General features: G+C 37.9%; 1 protein-coding gene across 1 annotated transcript; it reads right to left on the bottom strand.

Moving 5' to 3' along the window:
- Window positions 1-7,307: 7,307 nt before the first annotated feature.
- On the bottom strand, window positions 7,308-20,322 carry LOC118804503 (pancreatic secretory granule membrane major glycoprotein GP2-like). Its single transcript, XM_036564988.1, has 12 exons — window positions 19,923-20,322; window positions 19,749-19,820; window positions 17,482-17,898; window positions 16,600-16,989; window positions 16,415-16,501; window positions 14,281-14,394; window positions 13,997-14,181; window positions 13,657-13,817; window positions 11,250-11,495; window positions 10,984-11,146; window positions 9,135-9,237; window positions 7,308-7,404 (listed from the first exon to the last, which is right to left on the bottom strand). Exons 1-12 carry the CDS (start codon window positions 20,320-20,322, stop codon window positions 7,397-7,399), a joined length of 2,346 nt encoding a protein of 781 aa, XP_036420881.1. The 3' UTR covers window positions 7,308-7,396.
- Window positions 20,323-21,846: the final 1,524 nt, after the last annotated feature.

The following is a 21,846-nucleotide window of genomic DNA, read 5'->3' as shown; positions in this document are numbered from 1 at the left end:
TAACCATGGTTGTACCATAGTGTTGTTTGTTTTGTTTAGTTTATTTATTTATTTATTTGTTTTTATTCTGTTATGGTTGCTACTATTTTAATTACTAGACAGATGAGTCCAGTCCTGTCTGATATCTAGCTATACTATCAGATACTTGCAGGTCTTCAGCATCACCATCCCTAGTCCTAAAATGGAGACCAGCTCCAGCAGGGTCTCAGTCCTTCACCACCTCCTTAGTTTTGCCATATTGAGCTGTAGGTTTTTCTCACACCAATCAACAAAGCTATGGATCACAGCCAACTCTCGCTCATCACTGACACACCCCACAACAGCAGAGTCATAAGAACAGATGTCTTTTCTCTGAGTAATCAGGAATGTGCAGTGTGAAATGAGACATGGCTCAAGAGACTACAGACAAAGCAAAAACTGGGGTCTAGATATCAGGTAATCAGTAATCCAGGTAATAATGGTGGTGTCCACCCACTTCTCCTTTAGCTTCAACATGTAGGTAAGAGCAGTGACCTGACCTATCAAGTGCCTGTGATGGTTAAAATAGCATGCAGGATATGCTCCTAGCCATATCTCAGTAAAACACATAAGGCTACACTCTCAATATTCCATTTGATTTCTTAGCAGCTTTACAAGTTCTTCCAATTTATTAGTTAAAGACCACACAATACCTATGATGACTGTTTTATATTTCGCTCCAGCCCTTGAGACTTCAGACATTTAGATACAAAAATGGAACAAAAAAGGAAAAATGGAAGGCTCGCACTAGCATGGTGCTGTATTGGGACAAAAATTATACATTGAATTTATTCATTTATTTATTGTAAAGTGTTATTGACAAGGCTTTTTCATAATGTAATAAATATACAGTTTTAAGCTGATTTATGTAGAAGAGAGCGGTTTCGTTTTGAGTATATGAGCAGAATAGTTGTATATTTAATGTTGCATGGTTCATAAAGAAAAAAAAATGGACCCAGGTACATTAAAGCAAACTAGATGATTTTCAAATTATTACTGACATATTATTATTATTAGCATCTGCCTCTGTCCAGCATCTGGAATAGTTTAATAGCCAGAAGAGTGTCTGATTGAGAATGTAATTTAATCAATCAGAATAATGTAATAATGGTCAACTTGCATGAATATAATTCAATATAGCAGAAATGCTGAAAGGAGACACAGTTGAGTCACATGAGATGTGTATCAAACACAGGGCCGAATTACAATCAGCCATTGTTTGACAGGTGCAGGCAGGTTTGAAACCAGTTTTGAAAGCCGTATTTTAGATTTTTAATGCTGATAACGCACTCTTCATTTTCATTTACATCAACATTCTTAAACGTTCTGATACTTTGCCTCATTTATTTCCCTTATTGGGTTTTGGTTATTTCCTTTAAAAACGTTCACATTTTCATTTGAAAACCAATACATTCTCAGGCTTAACCATTTATATTGCATTTTTAGCATTATCCAGAAGTGGGTGGTAGATAAAGGAGAGGGAAGAAAAGATGGCTTCATCTCCTTACTGACCAGAGAATGTGACCGTAGAATTGCAAACCTAAATCAGTGCAAGAAAACATTTGTTTGGAGGATACTGTAGTGTAAACTGTGAAGAAAAGTGTTTAGTGTACCTAAGAAGTATAACTTAATACTGTTTCGATATCTAAAAAATATCATTTTATTTTCTGTTCTACACTACTGATAGAGAGTATTAGATGCATATCGTAACACTTCATGAGGTCATACATTCATGAAGTCAAAACATTTGACTGCCCATTTGAATACTTTTAATGTTTTATTCATACGGAAGCCATGCGCCCTTGCAGAACCTCATCAAGTTACTTAGAAACAAGACTAGGCAAGACTAGTTTTGTTGTACCACCTGCATATAATTTAGCATGCAAGTGTCCACCTGCCCACAATGAGTGCATTTACATGCACATGCATAATCTGGTAACTGCAGAAAATCAGATTTTGTCAGTAATCTGATCAACACATTTACATACACTTGAGTAATCAGATAATGGGAAACTCCAGGTCTACATGAGTCAGGAAGTAATGGGATTGCAACCAGTCAATAAACTGTTCTTCTTCTTCACTGTTTTAGTTTTGCTGTTGTCTTAGCACTGTACTGTGCCATTTATGGCCAAGATCTAAATGTAAATTATGCTCTCCCACAGTCCTTTTAATCCCTGTTTAAAATATAAATGATTTTCATTTATACAACACTTAGCTCCGGCCACGCAAGCTAATTGGTTGAGAAGCATTATGGCGAAATAATAGCAAGTTTTTTTCACAAACATTGTATCACTCTGCTGAGATGCCGTTGCTAAGCGATGACGTTGACAGCTGTAGGAGACACTCCAACCATCTGAACATTTTTACTTCTTACTTTGCGCACAAACAGAAAATGGATACTTTTAAGATCACATTTGACCGACAGCTGATTTGGTCAGACTCTGAAGATGAGTCGATTCTGAAACTGTCATTACTACTGAGCAAGCTTTTCAGTCGGCAGCTGTGACAGAAGAACACATTGATCTAGCAAAAATTTACAAAACTAAACTAAACTAAACTAAGCTAAACTTGATATTGCGGCAGTTCTATGGCTCAGTCCGTACTTCAAAAGGCAAGGCTTACAGCAGACAGTGCAGTGAGTTAGCAGAGTTCATTACTCTGATGTAGCAACAAGCTGCTTGTTAAGGAATGATAATTTGGTGGAAGGAATTTCCATGTTCGCGGCCCAATTTATTTATTTCTTACTTTATTTATTTAACTGTTGTATAAAAGCAATAGCACACTCAAGGTTGTGCGTTATTGCGAATAATATCATGGCTGTGGTGTTATTTCGCAATAACACACTCCCTCTGGTCTTCTATTGCTTACGGAGTTCATGTCAGCACTGGCAATGTTTGCCAGAAGTGGCCCAGATATGTTTTGAGACATGTAGGCCATACGAGAATTTTAGTATGTGTCCCACTTTTGGCTCACATGCAGTTAGCCGGTGCAGACCAAGGGCCAGCAGTTCCATACTTCTGCCAGAAGCAGCCCACATCCACATACTAGCAAGGTTCAACTAAGAACATTAAAAGAATTCATCATACACCAAGAGCTGTACACCCCTTGGCTGGTATGAACTGCTCTACACTTTTAGCATTTCCCCTGCTCCCAACACACCTCATCCAACTAATCAGCTCACTAACACCACCGTATTGTGTTAAGGTGGAGGATAATCACAAAAATGTGCAGGGCAGTGTGCCTCCAGGTCCAGGGTTGAGAAACACTGCTTTATACCACCATGGGCCAAAAGTCTTTTGCACCAGTTTCAGATGCAAATATGATGCATTGCCCACAGGTGTTATGTACAAAACTGTTGTACCATTTATGGGCCATGTGCATGGAAAACTTCAAATTGAGTTCCTCTCCCATGCAAAATGTGGAAGAAATGCACAAGATAATGTGTGGATAACCAGCTGATTACATATTCTGTTTAACTGACAGAAGTTTGGGTACTCCATGTGCCATTAAAGCATTCTTTTCAAAAGCGTGTTGTTGCGAGACATCCTTTAACAATGGCAGCAATATCAGTCATAGCAGCTAGATGGAGGCATTGGCCTTAAAGACTAACTCTCAAGGTGAGATGTACAATCAGAATCAGAATTACAATCAGCATCAAGCCTAATTGGCCAGGTAAGCTTACACATTCAATTTGTTTTGGTTACAGGAGCTCACAGTGCACGGTATCAGACAAGCATTTATGTGTAGTAAATAAAATAAGATAAAATAAAATAAAATAAAACATGCATTCCCACCATCACTCACTCACACACACACACACACACACACACACACACACACACACACAAAACACACAGTCATACCTGTAAAACTTACATTGTGCAAAGTGTGTGTCTTAAGTTAAAGTGCTGAGTGCAGCAGCAGTTAAAGGGTGTATAGTGGCAAAGAAAGGGATAAGTGAGGTAACAGTCAGATAGGTGGGGTAATAAGGCAGGTAAGTAAGATGCTAGAAGAAACACTGGTCTGTAACGGTAGTTTCAGAGGATGGAATGTTGAGTGTGATATTATATACCAATCATTTATAAGTGCAGTTTAGAAGCTGGAATATTGTTTATGTGTAATATATTAATTGTTAAAGAGAGTGATGGCTTGTGGAAAGAAGCTTCTCTGTAGCCTGGATGTCCTGATCTTCATCTGGCTGAAGCACCAGCCTGAGGGAAGGAGCTGGAACAGGTGGTGCCCGGGGTGTGATGAGTAAATACTAAAATCTATAAACAACAATATGTGGATATACTGGAGTCGTTGTTTCTAAATGCTAAAGAGAAATATAAAAACAAAGAGTATTCAGAGCTGTCAATAATGTTATTTCTATATTGTTGCTCATTCACACAGATTAAAATATTTGGCTTGTCAGTTAGCTAGCTAATGTGTTTTTTGTCTCATGAAAACCCAAAGGTTGGAAGTTAACATACAACTGAGTAACCAGCCAGCTATACTGACCACAACTTGCCGCAAATCCATACTGTAGATGGATACATTCACTATGTAACTACTAACTGTTTCACTCTGTATATTATATTTGCTGAATAAGGTCTAATGTTTATTTTAGTAAGCTTGTAGCTAAAATCCTGGTTTCAGCTTCAGTGGTTGCTGATAACTTTGCAGTGCAAAACCAGAGGCCCTCCCCTCAGGTCTGATATGATTTGCTTACAACTTATGAGGTCTGATATGACTGAATGAGCTGGGGGTTCCACTTTTCACGTTACGTTACTAAATCTGTGGTAGCATAGCAGAGGCTATGAGCTGTGACAGCACCTCCCCCCAGGTAGTGCACTAAATATAGATCTGGTCTTCCTGAAAAGCACAACCTACATTCTAGCAATAGATTATTATTCAAGGTGGACATGGTGATATGGTCTTGACTGGACACAGTGAGGTGATCTTGACATTGTTATCTTGAACCTGCTTGAGGAAAAGCTCTGCTTGCACTTTAATGTCTGCATGCTAAATTGAGTTTTAATGGTCACTAAGCTACTAATAAGCCCAGATGCATCTCAGTGGCTATGATTACATGCAAAGGTTTTTGCCAATCTGATTGAATACATTCTTACAGATTTAGACTGAGGTGTTTATATGCTCACTCAATCTGATGAAAATCTTTGTTTACATGCTCACTGCAAGTAATCCGATCCAAAATGGCACGTATGCGTGGAGTACCACTTAGAGTACATGTTACCATGACAGCGAACATCACGTGAGGTCCAGTCAGAGTGAGATGAGTTTTCAGTTGGCGCGCTTGTGTTTTTAATTGCTTTAAAATGAAGTCAGAATCAGGAAAACGTCCTTCACATGTCCTTATTAAAGAAGGCCGAGAGGAAGACGTCGTGTTCTGAAACCGCCGTCTTTTAAAGCTCAAAGCATAAACTTTGTCTCCTCTGCAGACCAGTTTCTGCTCCCACCATGTTAAACATTATAAACTTTTGCTATGACGCGTCACACATGTGCGAAAGTTCTGATTGGAAGCGTAATCGGATACAGGCATTTACATGGCTATTATTCTCCTATTTAACGGATTATTTACAGGATTACCCACCTCGTTCAATCGGATAGAAATCGTATTCCGAATGGCCTCGATCGGACTAGACTATTCCGATTGAGGTGTTAACATGGACGTATTCTATTCCGATCGAGCTATTAGTCGGATTATTAGGCTGCATGTAAACGTGACTGGTGATGTGCACTGGGCCAGAGGAAAAAGCCTTTTCTGTGTTTGTTTTTTCATATCAACTATAAAAGCCCAATTGTGAATTGGTCCTCTTGTCCTCTTCACTTCTTCTAGCTGGACATCTTACAATAATGACCAGCCATGATGTTGGATGGATGAGTACAGAGCTTCAGCGGTAGAGAAGACGATGAGGTAGAGTCATTCAGGCAGTGCTCAAAATCACAGTGGACAGATGTATCAAAGACCCACCAAACTGTTGAAGTGAACAAACACTCAAACTAATCAGATAATAATGAAGAAGGGTATTGGCAAGACTTAACAAAGAGTAAAAGCAGAAGAGTAACTGTAATAAATAGAGCAGGTATACTGCAAGCAGTGGACACTCTTTCTAATTAGGAGTTTGGCTATGTCAGCCACACAGATTGATTGCAGGCACATAAAACTTGCAGTTGAATTGTACTAAAGGCTCAGTGATGTTCAACATGGCACTAGCATACGATGCCACTTTTCTAACAAGTCACTTTCTCAAATTCCTGCTCTGCTTGAGCTGCCCTGGTCAACTAAGTGCTGTTATTGTGAACTGGAAATGTCTAGGAGAAATCTTAAAGCTACAGTGTACAATTATATTCTACAGAACTGTGTGCTTCCAACTTTGTGGAACAGCTTGGTGAAGGATCTTTACTGTTTCAGCATGACAGTATCCTCTTGCACAAAACTAGGTCTATAAAGAAATGGTTTGCTGAGTTTGGTATGGTACTTGACTGGCCTGCACAGAGCCCTGAACTCAAACCAATCCAACACATATTGGGATTAATTGAAAGTGAGTCTGTGAGTCAGCCTTCAATGCTCAACATCAGTACTCAATGTTACTAATGCTTCTGTGGCTGGATGGAAGCAAACCCCACAGCCATGTTTCAACATCTAGTGGAAAGCCTTTTCAGAAGAGTGGAGGCTGTTATAGCAGCAAAAGGGAACCAATTCCATTTTAATATGCATTATTTAGAAAAAGATGTTTAACAGGCATATGTTGATGTGAGGTTCTGGTCTGCCACTGTATGTCTGGGTATTAAATGTTCAGAAATATTGTCCAACTGCATGTCATAGTCACTTCATCCGACCCAAGGGTCACTCAGGTAGTGGCTACTAATATGAAATGGAGGTAATTATGTGTGTGCATTAAAGAACAGAGGCAACAGCAAGTTCAAAAAGCAAGTTATTGTAGTATAACAAAAGTTGTAAAATAAAGAAACCATGATGAGGTACATTAGCAATGCTCTACAGAGAAATTTAATGAAAATTTTCCAAAGGTAATATTAAGAGTTTGACAGACATGTGATGATAAAGAAGAAAATACAACACAGAATTATTGGAGAAATGAAAGCACATATTTTGCACTAATCAACTTGTTTACCATCTGATATTAATGTCCTTTCTTACCCAGACAGTATAATCTGTAATGCTAAAGATCGCGTTCAGAAAAATGGTCTGTATATTATATAATTGCAACTATAAAGATATTCTCACTTATTTATTGAGCTCCTCATGTAATCAATTTGATAAATGCCTGAACTCATAATGATTGTCTTCAGATTGTCTTTAAAGGAGAATTTGCATAGTAAGGAGATCCACATACAGCACAAGGTCCTGACGCCTTCAGTCATCTGTCAACACAAAATGGGAATATTATGGAAGATGCAATGATGTCAAAGAGAAACAAATATTTTAATTCTAAATGAATAGCATCAGCATATTGTATTTGCCCCATTTTAGTAAAGAAGAAACAATTATATTAAATTAATGGTCACTGTGTCTGACTACTGTAACAGTAAAAACACAGGAGCAACTTTCTGTCTGTTTATTATGGTATTAGTACTCTTGAGCGTTAAGGGTGTGATATCTCCCGAACCCACTCTCAAATTATTCAGACCAAAAAACTCCAAACAACAGAAAGTAGTGATTTGTTAGTTATTTGTTAATCTACATTGACCTGTAGAAAAAGCAAAACAGTAAAAAGACAACATATGTAAGTTTTACTTTATCAACTTCATTGTGTTTTTTAAATATATGCCTTTAAGTTACATCACATTTACTTTCTCAGGGTGCTTTTTTGTAGCTTTTCATTCATCAAATTATTGAAATAAGAAAAATAAAGTAAAATGTCTGGAGTTAATTTAACTTTAAAAATTATAACTTTAATGAGATATGATACAATTGATATGATATGTGAGGGGTACCACCCTGGTCACAGTTTATTGTCTTTTTTTTTTCTAAAAGTGTGCCTTCTAGATGATGTCTTTTTCAGAACAATTCATGTTTATTTCAACATTCAGCTACATTCAGCATGTATTACAACAGCATGGCTGTATAATTAGGGATTATAATAGGGAGCATAGGTGCTAGACTGGCCTACAGTCCAGAATTGTCTTCCATTAAAACATGTGGTGCATTAAGAAGTGCAAAATATGATGCTGAATACCATCTATGGTTCCGCAGCTTAAGACTTATATAAGCCTGATGGAATATATAAACCTGAATGATTTTGAAGTGCTGTTTAAAGGAAAGGTGTTGTAACACTGTGGTAAACATGTGCCTGTCCTAACTTTTTTGGAATGTGTTGCTGACACCAAATCGGGAACAAGTGTATATTTAATTTGTATTAACAAAAAAAAAAAAAAAGTTCATAAGTTAAAACATCAAATACACTGCTTTTGTACTGTTTTCAATTCCCTTGAGCCCCTGCACCTCATGTGCTTGCAGTTACTGGGTGGCGCTGTGAGTAGCTTGCAGTCCTGTACACAGCCTTAGTAAACTGAGCATTAATTTCAGACACATTATGAGTGCATACGGACAAAACCTGTTAATTAACAGTAAAAGTATGTTTTCTCAGTGATGGTAAAAGTCTGTATTACAATCATTTCATTTCTCAGAAATACTGACTTTTACTGCAATTCAACAGTTTCACTAGTTCATAACTCTATTGTTCTGACATACAGTATTGTCATAGTAATAACAACAGTAACAACTACTAAAATAAACAGAAATGTCTGTGAAATAATGGTTATTTTATTATTTATAATTTAGAATTATTTGTTTTTGTAAATTTACATTCTGTTTCTGTAATTAACAACAGTATATGTGTACATATAGTTAATCAACATGCATTACCTTTGAAAAAAAGAGTACTGATCATAAAATTTTACAATACTTTTTACAGTGTAAAATGAAGGAAGAACTAGCCCAGAAATGGAGAATTTTTTTAAGAAACAACAAAAAGGGCTAAAAAAAGAGTTAGGTTTACTGATTTATCTACTCTAGGTGATTTATTATCTCAAAATATTTAAAAGAAATAAAAGAAAACATGGATATGTGCATAGCTTGTGTGAGTGTTCACCTGTGCTTCTAGCAGTCCAGATAAAAGGCCCAACAGAGATAGAGGCTCTATCATGGATGTCCACAGCCCGGCCAGCTCTGTGCTGGTGTCCAGTGGAACAGTTCTGTAAAGGACAAACCAGGTCATCTTTTTCAGTTAAGAAACTTGCAGTGCCACTAGAGGGAGACATATACTTTTAACAAACATCCTGTGAATTATCAGATCTCATGAACATTGGAGCAATTTTACAAATCATACAAGCTCTTTTACAGATATGAGAATGAAATTACTCATCAGTGGTCAGTATGTACTTCTGTATTCTAAAAAGATGCACTTTTTTCAGTGCATTTGTTTCAAACATGTTTTTATAAATAATTTATGGGTGTAAAATATTACAAGAATATGCACACATAATTGCATATTTGTACAAAAAAATATATACAGTGCCCCTCACCTGATTTCTTGTATTTTTGCTTTTTTTTCTTTTTGCTAAAATGTTTCAGATCATCTAACTAATTTTCATATAAGATAAAGACAACATGAGTGAAAACAAAATGAAGCTTTTAATTTGGCTACATTGGAAGGTTTTTGAGCATGATCTGCCCGATTAAGGTCTTGCCACTGCATCTTAATGGGATTCAAGTCAGGATAATATCATTTTTGTTTCTTTTGAGTCATTCAGAGGTGGACTTGTTTGCTTTGGATCACTGTCCTACTGATAACTCAACTGTGCTCTCATTCTTCTTTGGGATTTTCTGATAGAGAGTAGAACTCATGTTTTAATTATGACAAGTTGTCCAGGTCCTGCAGAAGCAAATAAGCCCTAGACCATCACACTACTACCATGTTTGACTGTTGGTATGATGTTCTTATGGTGGAATGCAGTGTTAACTTTATGTCAGGGACCCATGTCTTCCAAAAAGTTCCACCTTTGACCATGTCAGGGACCCATGTCTTCCAAAAAGTTCCACCTTTGACTAATCAGTCCACAGAATATTATCCCAAAAGTCTTGGGGGTCATCGCATTTTTGGCAAATGTGAGATGAGCCGTTATGTTCATCTTGGTTAGCAGTGGTTTGCGCTTTGCAGCTTTAGATGTTTGTCAGGGTTCTTTTGTGACCTCCTGAATTAGTCGTTGATGCACTTTTGGTGAAATTTTGGTAGGCCGGCCACTCCTGGGAAGGTTCACCACCGTTCCAAGTTTTCTCTGGATAATGGCTCTCACTGTGGTTCCAGAGCCTTAGCAATGGCTTTATAACCCTTTCCAGACCAGTGAATTTCAGTGATTTCGCTTCGCATCTGTATTTGAATTTCTTTAAAATGTGGCATCGTGTGCATCTTTTTGAGACTGGTTGATTTAGTAGATGGGGGGCACTTTCTTTTTCACATAGGGCCAGGTAGGGCTGAACAGTATTTTTCCTCCAATAAATGAAATCATCATTTAAAAACATAATTTTGTGTTTACTTGGGTTATCATTGTCTAATATTAAAGTAGTTCTCTGATGATTTGAAACATTCAAGTGTGACGAATATGCAAAACTAGAAGACATTGGAAATACTTTTTCACAGCACTGTATATAATTAAGTTCTGTAAAGTACATCCATTGTAATATAACGTACTTGCTCAGTATCATTTCTAAATCATGCAAGAGTTGTGCATTTTGGAGTATCATTCAGAAGCTATTAATTGTAAAGAAAGAACTGACATTTTTAATCAATAGCTTAGCCATCAGTATACACACTAAATAAATAGTGAATTATTAGTGGGGCAAATATTTTAAGCCACTGTTTATAGTGAAAAACTAATGTCAGGATAATGTCTGTCCAGGAGTCAGGACTTCAGCTGTTCAAGATGGGTTTCTGAACTCACCACTGCACAATTGCTGCTCTGCAGAAGGCAAAGGTGGATGGAGCAGTGAAGGAAAACTTTGGAGTAGTTGTCGTTAAAGGCAAACATCTTAAAGGAGAAACGGCCAATTGTGGAGACACCATTCTGCAGCATGTCCACCGTGTGGTCACCTGAATTAGGACACCTGAAAGAATTTTGTGGCATTTCAAACAGTTATGTTGAATTTATAAAAGATGTATTACAGCAGGTTTACACCAGTGTATGAGCTCTCCTTGGCTTTGTCTTACTTATTATTGATGAGATTCCACTGGACAGCATAGTTCTGGTCATTCACAGGAGTGGCCCAACATGAATCTATCACTGTAGCAATCTGACGGCTGTCAACTCCCTTAACAATCACTTCCACATAGATCCGCTGGTCCACCACTATGTCCACAATACCATTGTAGGGGTGGGAGAAGGCAGCATCCTGATAAGGAATCATCCTGACTTGGTACATCCCCTGACCGTCTGGAAAGGTCTTGTGCACTATGCTGTTCAAATGTCCAATCACAAGTTATTTATAATTTGAAGTGGTACACTTGGTGCAAACACTATTCTATTAACAGTATAATTCCATAATCAGATTTACTGTATATAGACTGACCAGCCACTTATTAAAACCACCTCTTTGTTTCTACATTCATTGTTCCTTTATCTATTCCACTTACCATATAGTTGCACTTTGTAGTTCTACAATTACAGACTGTAGTCCATCTCTTTCTCTGCATACTTTGTTAGCCCCCTTTCACCCTGTTCTTCTATGGTCAGGACCCCCACAGGACCATCACAGAGCAGGTATTGTTTGGGTGGTGGATCATTCTCAGCACTGCAGTAACACTGATGTGGTGGTGCCGTGTTAGTGTGTGTTGTGCTGCTACGAGTGGATCAGACACAGCAGTGCTGCTGGAGGTTTTAAACACTGTGTCCACGCACTATCCATTCCATTAGACACTAGGGATGTTCATTGGCAAGGATCTAGCAGTACAATACATATTATGATAATTCAGCAGTGCTATTGGTGTTTCAGAGTCATGGCTGGACTGAGAATAGTCCACCAACCAAAAATATCCTATTTGCAGTATCCTTTCTCCACTGAAGAAGGATTAGAAGATGACCAACACAAACTGTGCATCAACAGATGAGCTAACGACAAGGTAAGAGTTTATAGTAGGGGTGTAAGAAAATATTGATACAATAGAATTGATTTTCAATTAATAGTTTACATGCAAAGTTTTGCAGCAGACAGTGGTTCATTTTGTGTTATGTTTAAACCCCTTAAACCTCTAGCTGGCAATGTTGTAGACTGTCCTACCTATCAAGCAAGCATGACTATATCATTACTATAGTAACTTATATTTTTAATGTTAATTCACATTCACAGTTACTTCAAGTCTATTGTACGGTCTATTGTATCGTACAACTTAATATTAATACTTACCCCCTGATAAGGTGATTTAGATTATCACAATGTCCTAATGCTGGTAACATTTTCTAAAAAGGAGATTTAGAGGAGGCTGAAGTCAGTTTCTTATTCACCAGCTTCTTGTCTGAATTTTCCTGTTCCACCTTAAACGGTGCAGTAGGTACTTTCTGCCACCTAATATATTGTAATAATAACTGCTGCACCATTTAAGGTGGAGCAGGAAAATTCAAACAAGAAACTGGCAAACAGGATGCTGAATTCAGCTTTGTGTAATTTAGGCTATCAAAATGTCCTACCTATGGTTTTATGTGGGGAGCTACTTATATTTATGGCCTATAATAGGAAATTCCGATAAGACAACACATTGTGTCAGAACAAGGTTTCTGTAATATGGTGAATACAGTGGAGCCTCATTGCACCATCTGTCCCAGACAGCACATCACTGACATTGCTGTGCCCATGTTGTACAAGGAGGTAAAAACAAACTTTTATTTTATTTTTTTACTGGTTTTTACTGATATAGGCATGTATTAATTCCTTTCTTCAGATTACACAAAAAGAAGTGTTTTATGTTATAAGGACTGTGATCAATGCAAATGCAGATCCCACTGTTCTTTTTCTTTTGCTCAGATTTTATGCATATGGTGGTTTTATATCATGACAGCTTTCCTAAAAATTAGATTAAAAAAAACGTTATATGTCGCCTTGCTTACAGTATTGCAATATATTGCAGTATATTGAATTATAACCCCTATATCGTAATATGTGTTGTACAGCTAGTTTTCTGCCAATACACAGCCCTAGTGTCTAATGGAATGGACAGTGAGTAGACACAGTGTTTAAAACCTCCAGCAACACTGCTTTGTCTGATCCACTCATACCAGCACTTACTAACACAGCACTACCACATCAGGGGCACTGCAGGGCTGAGAATGATCCACCACTTAAATAATCCCTGCTCTGTGGTGGTCTTGTGGAGGTCCTGACCATTGAAGAACAGGGTAAAAAGGGGCTAACATAGTATGCAGAGAAAGAGATGGACTACAATCTGTAATTGTAGAAGTGCACTGAGCTGATAAAAAGGACAATAAACGTAGAGATTAGGAGGTGGTTTTAATGAAGTGGCCAATCGGTGTACTTCTTAATGAACTATTGGATTGTTGAAAGTCATTTGCAGACAGTTAGACTTCGGGAAGATTTAGAGTTGTATATTTAAAGACCAGTCCCACCTCTGCAGAGCGTTGAATTCTGTGTCCATGGTGAGTGTCTGGCTGAGCTCATAAATGCAGGAGAAACGCAGATCCAGACGTTTCTTTCTGTTGATGGCGCCTCCTGCTGAGTCAGCTACCCCCTGGATAGAGTTCTCGTAGATGAAGTGGGTACCGTTGGCCTGTAAACATTTTCACTTATGATGGAAACTCTTTGAGACCGTGTTTCTCTTTTTTAAATAATATTTGTGGATAAAACAGTTTTTACACTGCAACGATCTCTATTTGCAAGCAGCGGTATGTATGATTATCTTAAAGCATGCCTGAGAGGAACAGTTTGTGTAGTTTCTGTTTAGTTTACCGTGAGATTTGTGCCACAGATGTGGTCATCATTATCAAAGTTGAACACCAGTCTGCCGTTTTGGAGAGATCCTCTGCAGCTGGGGTCACTCAGGTGCAGGACGTGTGCAGGGAAACCAGCTTCAAAGAGCTGACAGCGGGACAGAGACATGGTGCCAGAGCTGCTTTGACAAGTTTCAGTAGAGTCTGGGACAAAGTGAGAAAAATGAAAAAAGGTATGAGGAATGGTGTTAATAAAAAAGTTAAGTGTGTTAAACAATATTCTATGTTAAAATATGTTTGTACCATAAGACTCTTGTCGTTGAAGATTCTCATCACACAAACAGCCATAGACTCCGTCTCTGTCCCCACACCACTCATCTGCAGTGCAGTTCAGCTCCGCACAGGGGTCCACCCTCGCTAACAAGAGAAAAAAGATAGCAAACTTATTATTATAATTGTGGATGGTGTCAGCCTGGTTGAGACACAGTTGAGGAACAGAGAGCAGAGCAGGTAAACAGCAGAGTTTTATTTGAAAATAACATATATATATAATACTATATATTATATAATATAATGCAGCACCAATTAAACAAAGCAATGCTCTTTTCATTCATCTCTAGATTGAACCCTCTCTGGCAAGTCCCTTTTAAAAGACTTGCTCCTAAAGTAATAATAAACACCTGTTTCCCCAATAGTAAGAAAAAGCAGTTGACATCACCTGCAATAAAAGAAAGATGTTTGCTACAAACTCAATTTTCTGAAGAGAAACAGTAGAAAATTGTCTAATGTTGATGTCTAATGCTGGGCATTTGTTCCTCTATTTACATCCAGTTTATTTATGTTTTCTACAATTCTGGGTTATGTTCATTCATAGGCACTACAAATAATGTTTCCTCTGTACTGTTTATGATTCCACTAATAAACACTGAATTAGTTGTAAGCTGTGCATTACTGCGGTTTGTCACAGGGAATGGTGTTCTTAGGCACAACACAAAGTGGAGTGCCTAAAACTTCCTTACCCATGATAAAATTGCAGTGAGGCATAGCTTCCCATGGCTTATTGCTTTTATAAAACAGTGGCCAACATAAAATCTGATAAAATACACAATTTTTTCAGCAAATAATTTAAGTTATTATGAAAAATAATCAACATAAACAAGTATTCCACTACGAAATGTAGTTCCTTTAGAATATGGTATTATAGCCAACCAACCATGGACTGCTATAGCACCAATCTAATGGCAGCCCTCTTCTCATGCTGGAGCTGAATCTCAAATGGCTCCCTGCTCCCTACATAGTGCATTAGCTACAGCGTAGGAATTTAAATACTGGATCCTGAACTCCAACAGCACATAATATACTTAAAAAGAGTTATTTGTGACTGAGCCACACTCAAAAAATAGAGTACGAATAGGCTGTATAAGCTAAAATCTCCAAATTTCCATAGCTAGTGCACTATTCAAGGAGTATGGAATTTAGCTGTTTGGGATTCAGCCTGGGTTTCACACGACATCTGACTGAAACACAGACATTTGAGGCATGTAATCCATTTAAGTGACATTTTTTAGACATTTATATTGCCGTTTTACAGTGAATCATAAGTACTTCAATTCAAGCCTGTGATATTAATGATGGAGTTGTTTAGCCTGTTACCTGTCTTTTAGCCTGTTAGATAGCTGGCCAGCCTCATACTAGTAAAATAAGTTGTCAGCCCCCCTAAGTTTAAACTAAAAATACATTCATACTTCATCAGTACACAACTTTAAAGCTGCTTTAAGTTCAGCGTAACGTTAGTCAGCAGCAGTGAAATGCAGACATAGAGGTTCTTTTACTTCCTTTGTTAATTGCACAAACCACAACCAAATATTCTCTATGGGGTTAAATATGGATTCTGACCAGGCCAAACCAATCAGCAAAAAACATAATATTTTGGGTTTGGCTTTTTTTTTGCCCAGGAGTGTATATTAGTAAGTTATTAGACATCAGTTTAGAGGATCTCAGCAATCCCCATGAAGAACGATCAGTAGAGTCTCGAAAAGTTGCCCAGAATGTGTGCTTTCCATACTTGTGTTAGAGCTTAGATGTACAGTAGTAGTGGTAGTAGTCATAGGTGGATTTTTTACAGTGCTACTGCTCACTGAACAAAAGACAAAAATGCATTAAACAGTAATGTCAAATTAGCAACAAAGCTATACATAAACTATGAATCCTATTTGTAAAAGGACACATTAGAAGCTTTGTGTCTGTGATTTTTGAGATAAGTATATAATTTTACTTTATTTTATTTCATTCTATTGCGACTGCACATTATAGTTTTAGATTTTTTTTTTAGAAAGGAGCATTCATAAGTAATTTATTAATATAATATTGAGTAAATGATTATTTTGTAAATTTTAAGTATTTCCAGGACAGAAAGTGAGCAGTGTGAGTGGTTTACCAGTCGTTGTAGTGGTGGACACAGTCGTGGACACTTTAAACACTGTTGTTGTTGGGGTTTCTGGAGTGGTAGCAATGCTATCAACATCTGTATTGGGGAAATATTTTGCATCAATATTAATTTAAGAACAATACAGTAAATAGATCAAGAGATCAAATATTGTGTATTGCAGCAAACATATCTACCTGTACAGTAAAATGCATAACAGATGAGCGGTTTTACAAGCTCATATACGTAAAAATTCCCTGGACAAGCTTTCACTTGAATGGGGTAGGATCTGAGATAACAGCAGTCGTCGGACGATCTCCCACAGACCTGTCGGACCACCACTCCATCTTCCAGTCGTGGGTGAGTATCACTGAGCCAGAGAGAGTAGGAGCTGCCACATCTGTTCTCATTCACACATGAATCTGGCATCCGGACAGATTTGCCTCGGTAAAAAAGCCGATACCAGCCATTCCAATCTATGGTGGTCTGACAAATCCAGGATGGTTCTGTGTTGTTTGTAGCTCTCCACGGCTCGTCCAGTTCTTTGTAGTTGTTGCATGGGTCATAACTTGGTTTGACGAAAGCCACTGTTGTAGAAACATTACAGAGGTTGCTGTTACAGCTGCAAATACTCTGATGTTTGGGTGCATCAAAGCGATATGCCGTACTACCATTGGAGGCACACTGCGTTAGAGGATAGAGTGGCATACGTGTAAGACTTTCAATTTGCTTTATACTTAATAACATGGGCCACTCTGTGCTTTCTGCCTCTGGTCTAAAACGTGCCTCAAATGAAACTTTATCCACTTTTTTTCCTTTTTTGATTTGAAATTACTGTGCTGTCAGTGGTTTACAGTATATCTCCTTTTTTTAGTCATCAATAAAAACATAGGAAACATCTAAATTGTAACAAGATTTTTTCATATTTACTTATCTACCTACACAGTAAGCTAACAGAGGAGCAGTTTTACAAGCTCCTCTACATAAGACTTCCAAATCCATTTGGCGTGTTTACTTTTGAAAGCAATATTTAACAAGTATATAATGAGAAAAAAGTAACAGAGAACAAGAAAAATTACCTGCACAGTATGAAGGCATTGGGAGTGATACAGGGGGCTTGACCAGTTTGTAGACATAGTAATTTCCTGGACAGGCTTTCACTTGGATGGGGTTAGATTTGGCATAAATATATGTGATGCTAATGTAATAATAGGCTCCATTGACTTCTCGGGTGACAATTCCGTCCTCTGGTTGTGGATGAGACCCACTGAGCCAGAGTGGTGTGTAACCACCACACTGCATGCCAGTCACCCTCCACTCAGGTATCTGAGCACTGAGTCCATGAAGATAAAGCCGATACCACCCATTCCATTCAACAAGGCTGTCATCATGACCACCGTTGTGAATTGTGTAAAGGCTGGTTGTGTTTCTCCAGATATCATCAAGAACAGTGTAGTTGTTGCAGGGATCATAGCTGTAGTTAGTTGGGGTTTTTGCTGTGGATTGAAGTGAGTGATGTTTACATGTAGAAAAACTTTATACCCAGAAATGGTCTGCTTGACATCACAAACTTAAGAAAACTTGCTGAAAACTAACCAATACTTTTCAGACTTGCTGAAATGATGGAGCTCATGTACTGCAGGGAAGTCATTTATAAAACATTTCTATGAATGGATTTGATATTAAAACGATTATACAAGGAAATAAATATTTATATAAAGGTTTATAAAATGTGAATTTAAAATGAAAATGTATATATAAGGACAAAAGTATCGGGACACACCTCTTAAACATTGAATTCAAGTGTTTCATTCAGTCCCATCGCCACAGGTGTATAAAATTAAGCACCTAGCAATGCAGTCTGCCTTTACAAACATCTGTGAAAGAAAGGGTAGATATTCCACAATCAACTGTAAGGTGTTGAAAAGTGGAAGTCTTTAGGAACCACAGAAACTCAGTTATGGAGTTACAGAGTGGGGCCGCCAAATGCTGAGGTGCATAGTGCATAAAAGTCTCCAACGCTTTGCTGACTCAATGACCGCAGAGTTCCAAACCTTCCCTCTACAATCCAAAATCTTGTAGAAAGCTTCCCAGAAGAGTGGACGCTGTTATAAAGGGGGATCAACTCCATATTAACGTAGATGGATTTAGAATGGGATTTATAAAAGCTCTTTTTAGTGTAATATGTAGGTGTCCCAATACTTTTGTCCATGTAGTATACACCAGTGCAGTTTTCCAAACTGACATACAAACTTCCTAAATAGCAGGGTGGCACTGATTCATTAACTTGAAATTTCAGGGTGAACATTGTGTGGATCAACATTAAACTATCAATAAAACTTAACTGCCACAACGATGCTAGATATACATTCATTTGACCACAACTACAAATGAAGCCAGATCGTGCTCTCAATGTTGTTTCAATATTAGACCAGACTGCAAAAGTGAGTAAACATCAACATTAAGTTAGAATGCTGATTCTAGAAAGTTGACATGGACACTTCGATGTTGATTTAACAGGGATTAAATGACTGTTTTCTATCTAGGTTTTCAAAGTGGCACTTCCAGGGTGTTTGCCAGTGTGTTGCAAGCAGACTGCATGATCCATGAGCCCTATGTCATAGGCCTAACCCTCCTATTGCCATGGCAACATTTTACTACTAAAGCAAAAATCCAAATAATCTAATTACTAAATTACTAAAACTGTTTTGCCTTTTTTTGTGCTGTGAATTCTACAATAATGTAAGATTTATATATGACTCAGTTGCATGTCTAAGTTGCATGCTTTCATCCAAGACTACATTTTTGTTTTATTTTTTTTTATAAATCGTTTGTATGTAGTTGGTAGTGACTGAGAATGAATTTCAGATTTGTTTTATAACTGAAGGTCCAGTTAGAAATGCAGGAATGGTGTCCAAAGCTGCTGTGGTTGAGTGATTTTCAGCCCCTCGCCTCCAAACTTTTACCTGTACCAACATCATTTTCACTGTATGTTATTTATAACAGACATATTTAATAAAAGAAAAAAAGTCTTTGCATCCTGTGAGCAGCATAAAGTGAGCAAAGACTTTTCAACAAACAGTCATCAGTGGGAATGTTAATACAATAGTTGGTGATAGCTGTTAATTTGAATGGGAATGTTGTATCTACCACATCTGCATCTTCATTCACTTAACATGACTGTGATCTGAGCTGTTTTGCTGTTTTGTTTGTTGTGTTTCTACTATGTGAATGCTGACACCTATAGCGATGAATTAAAATGAATATATTATAGGCAATTCATATACTAATGCCTGCAGAGTTGATCGATTCACTACCAAATTTATAAACAGCATACGTGACCTACCCATGGTGTTGTTGGATCTTTGAGCAGTGGCATTGGTTGTGGGGGCAGCGGTGGGACTTATAGTGCTAACATCTAGAAAGAGGAAATTTCAAGACAAACATGAAATCATGACAAAAGAGCTGTAATACTTTCTTAAGAAAAAAATGAGTATAACATGTCAAACAAACCCTTTACCTGTACAGTACACCATGCTGCCGTCCACTGAATCAACAGTGGGTGGACTGAGAAGCTCATAGACATAGTAGCTACCTGGGCAAGCCTTCACTCGAATGGGTTTGGGATGGAAGATGCAGCAGTCATACCCAGTACTTGCACAGACCTGGCGTGTGACCACTCCGTCCTGTATCTGAGGATGAGGACCATTGAGCCATATAGTGTAAAAACCACCACATATGCCTGCAGCAACACAGCTCTCTGGCATACGGATGTTCATCCCATGATAGAACAGACGGTACCAGCCGTGCCAGTTGAAGTCTTGGTCACAAATCCACAACCCAGTCTCATTGTTGGCTCTCCAGGGTTGATCCAAAGAAGTGTAGTTATTGCACGGGTCATTAGGGTCTGTACTGGACATAGCTGTCATTGAAAGACAAATGAATGAATATGGAAATCACTGCCTGACAAAAATATTCTGTACATATTAGAACTTTGTAGATAGTCATAACACTAAAAAATTTGACTTTTCTTAATTTATTCTCATTAGGGGTCCAAAGCACTCAGCGCTCGAAGCCTATTAATGCTGGGATTTTTGTCTTTCACCACTAAAACAAATTGTCCAGACCAGTGCCTGAAGGGGGTGCTACAGCAAACGTTTATGTTTTCTATCATGTTTTATGTTTTTGCCCACAGCTCTGACTGCCTCTGCTGATTCCCTATCTCAAAGCAAACAAAAAGTTCAATAAATATTAAGCACCACTTGTTTTTTAGGTAATTTGCATAATACGCAAAACCTACTTTTTCAACCAGGTTCTAAGAATTACTCACAAAACTGTAGTCAAAATATAAACAAGTGTCTGAACTTTAGCACATATCAAACATTTCTGAATATTTCTAAACAATATGGCTGCCACACACCAAACAGTCCTTGAGGCCTGAGGCAATTCAGGAATGCTTTGTCTGATTCTGATCTAACATGACAAGCCTATGCATTAGAAGATGCAGAGGTAGCCTAACAATGCATCTCAATAAGTGATGTTATAACAGCTTAGTAGCTACTCCTTAGGATATTCTATTTCAGTCAAACCAAAATTTGTCATGCTGCATGTTTGAGCGAGCTCATAGAAGAGAATATCAGGATGACTTGAAAATTGGGCAATTATGATCTATTAAAGGCCAAAAAGTCAGAATCATCAAAGTTAACCCAGGATCCCAGAATCAATCTTGGGCCCAGGAAATGACTGGCCTTTACTCTATTAACACATCACTCATCTTTGGGAGGAACCTGGTAGGCATCCTCACCAGACACCCAAAATGCAACACATAATTGTGAAGGATTGATTTTCCATTTGTTCCATAGCTTGTGTTTACAAGTGACACTGAAAGTCGTAAGTAGGAATGGTCTCCTTTACCTAAGACCTGCTCCTTCCTTAAGTCAATCAGATGCTTTTTTGTTCTTTTCACAGCACTTACCAGGTTCAAACTGAAATGCCCTGTGGAGGTGAAGCGGACACTGCTGGTAGCAACTTTCTTTTCATCCTCAGAGCAGTTGAATTACTTAGTAACTATGGTTTCTTAGAATAACTGCTCATGAATTACTGATCAATTCAGTCTTACAAGGCTCCTAGTGAACTACTAACTTATGTAGTGTATTCCAACACTTTTAAAAGTATTGATCACACTACACAGTGAGCAGTCTATACAGTGTAAAGGACTATATCCTCCATTATTATCCACAGAAACAGGTATGCTCAGAGAAGTCGGGGCACCACACCACACTGTACTGACTGGTGTTCTTCTTGTGCTTTAAAGGCTTACATGTTCATGGGCCTACAGCACACAATACTACAGTATTCAATATTCTGCTAAAATACCACAGTATTCAGTAGACCAATCTGCTAGTCTGCTTACCTTTTGTCTTTAGAATAGAACATAATATTTT

Source organism: Colossoma macropomum, unplaced genomic scaffold, assembly GCF_904425465.1.
Source record: "Colossoma macropomum unplaced genomic scaffold, Colossoma_macropomum, whole genome shotgun sequence".
Classification (NCBI taxonomy): Eukaryota; Metazoa; Chordata; class Actinopteri; order Characiformes; family Serrasalmidae; genus Colossoma; species Colossoma macropomum.
Note: the sequence above shows the minus strand (reverse complement) of the source record. Positions and strands in the feature narration are given on the sequence as shown.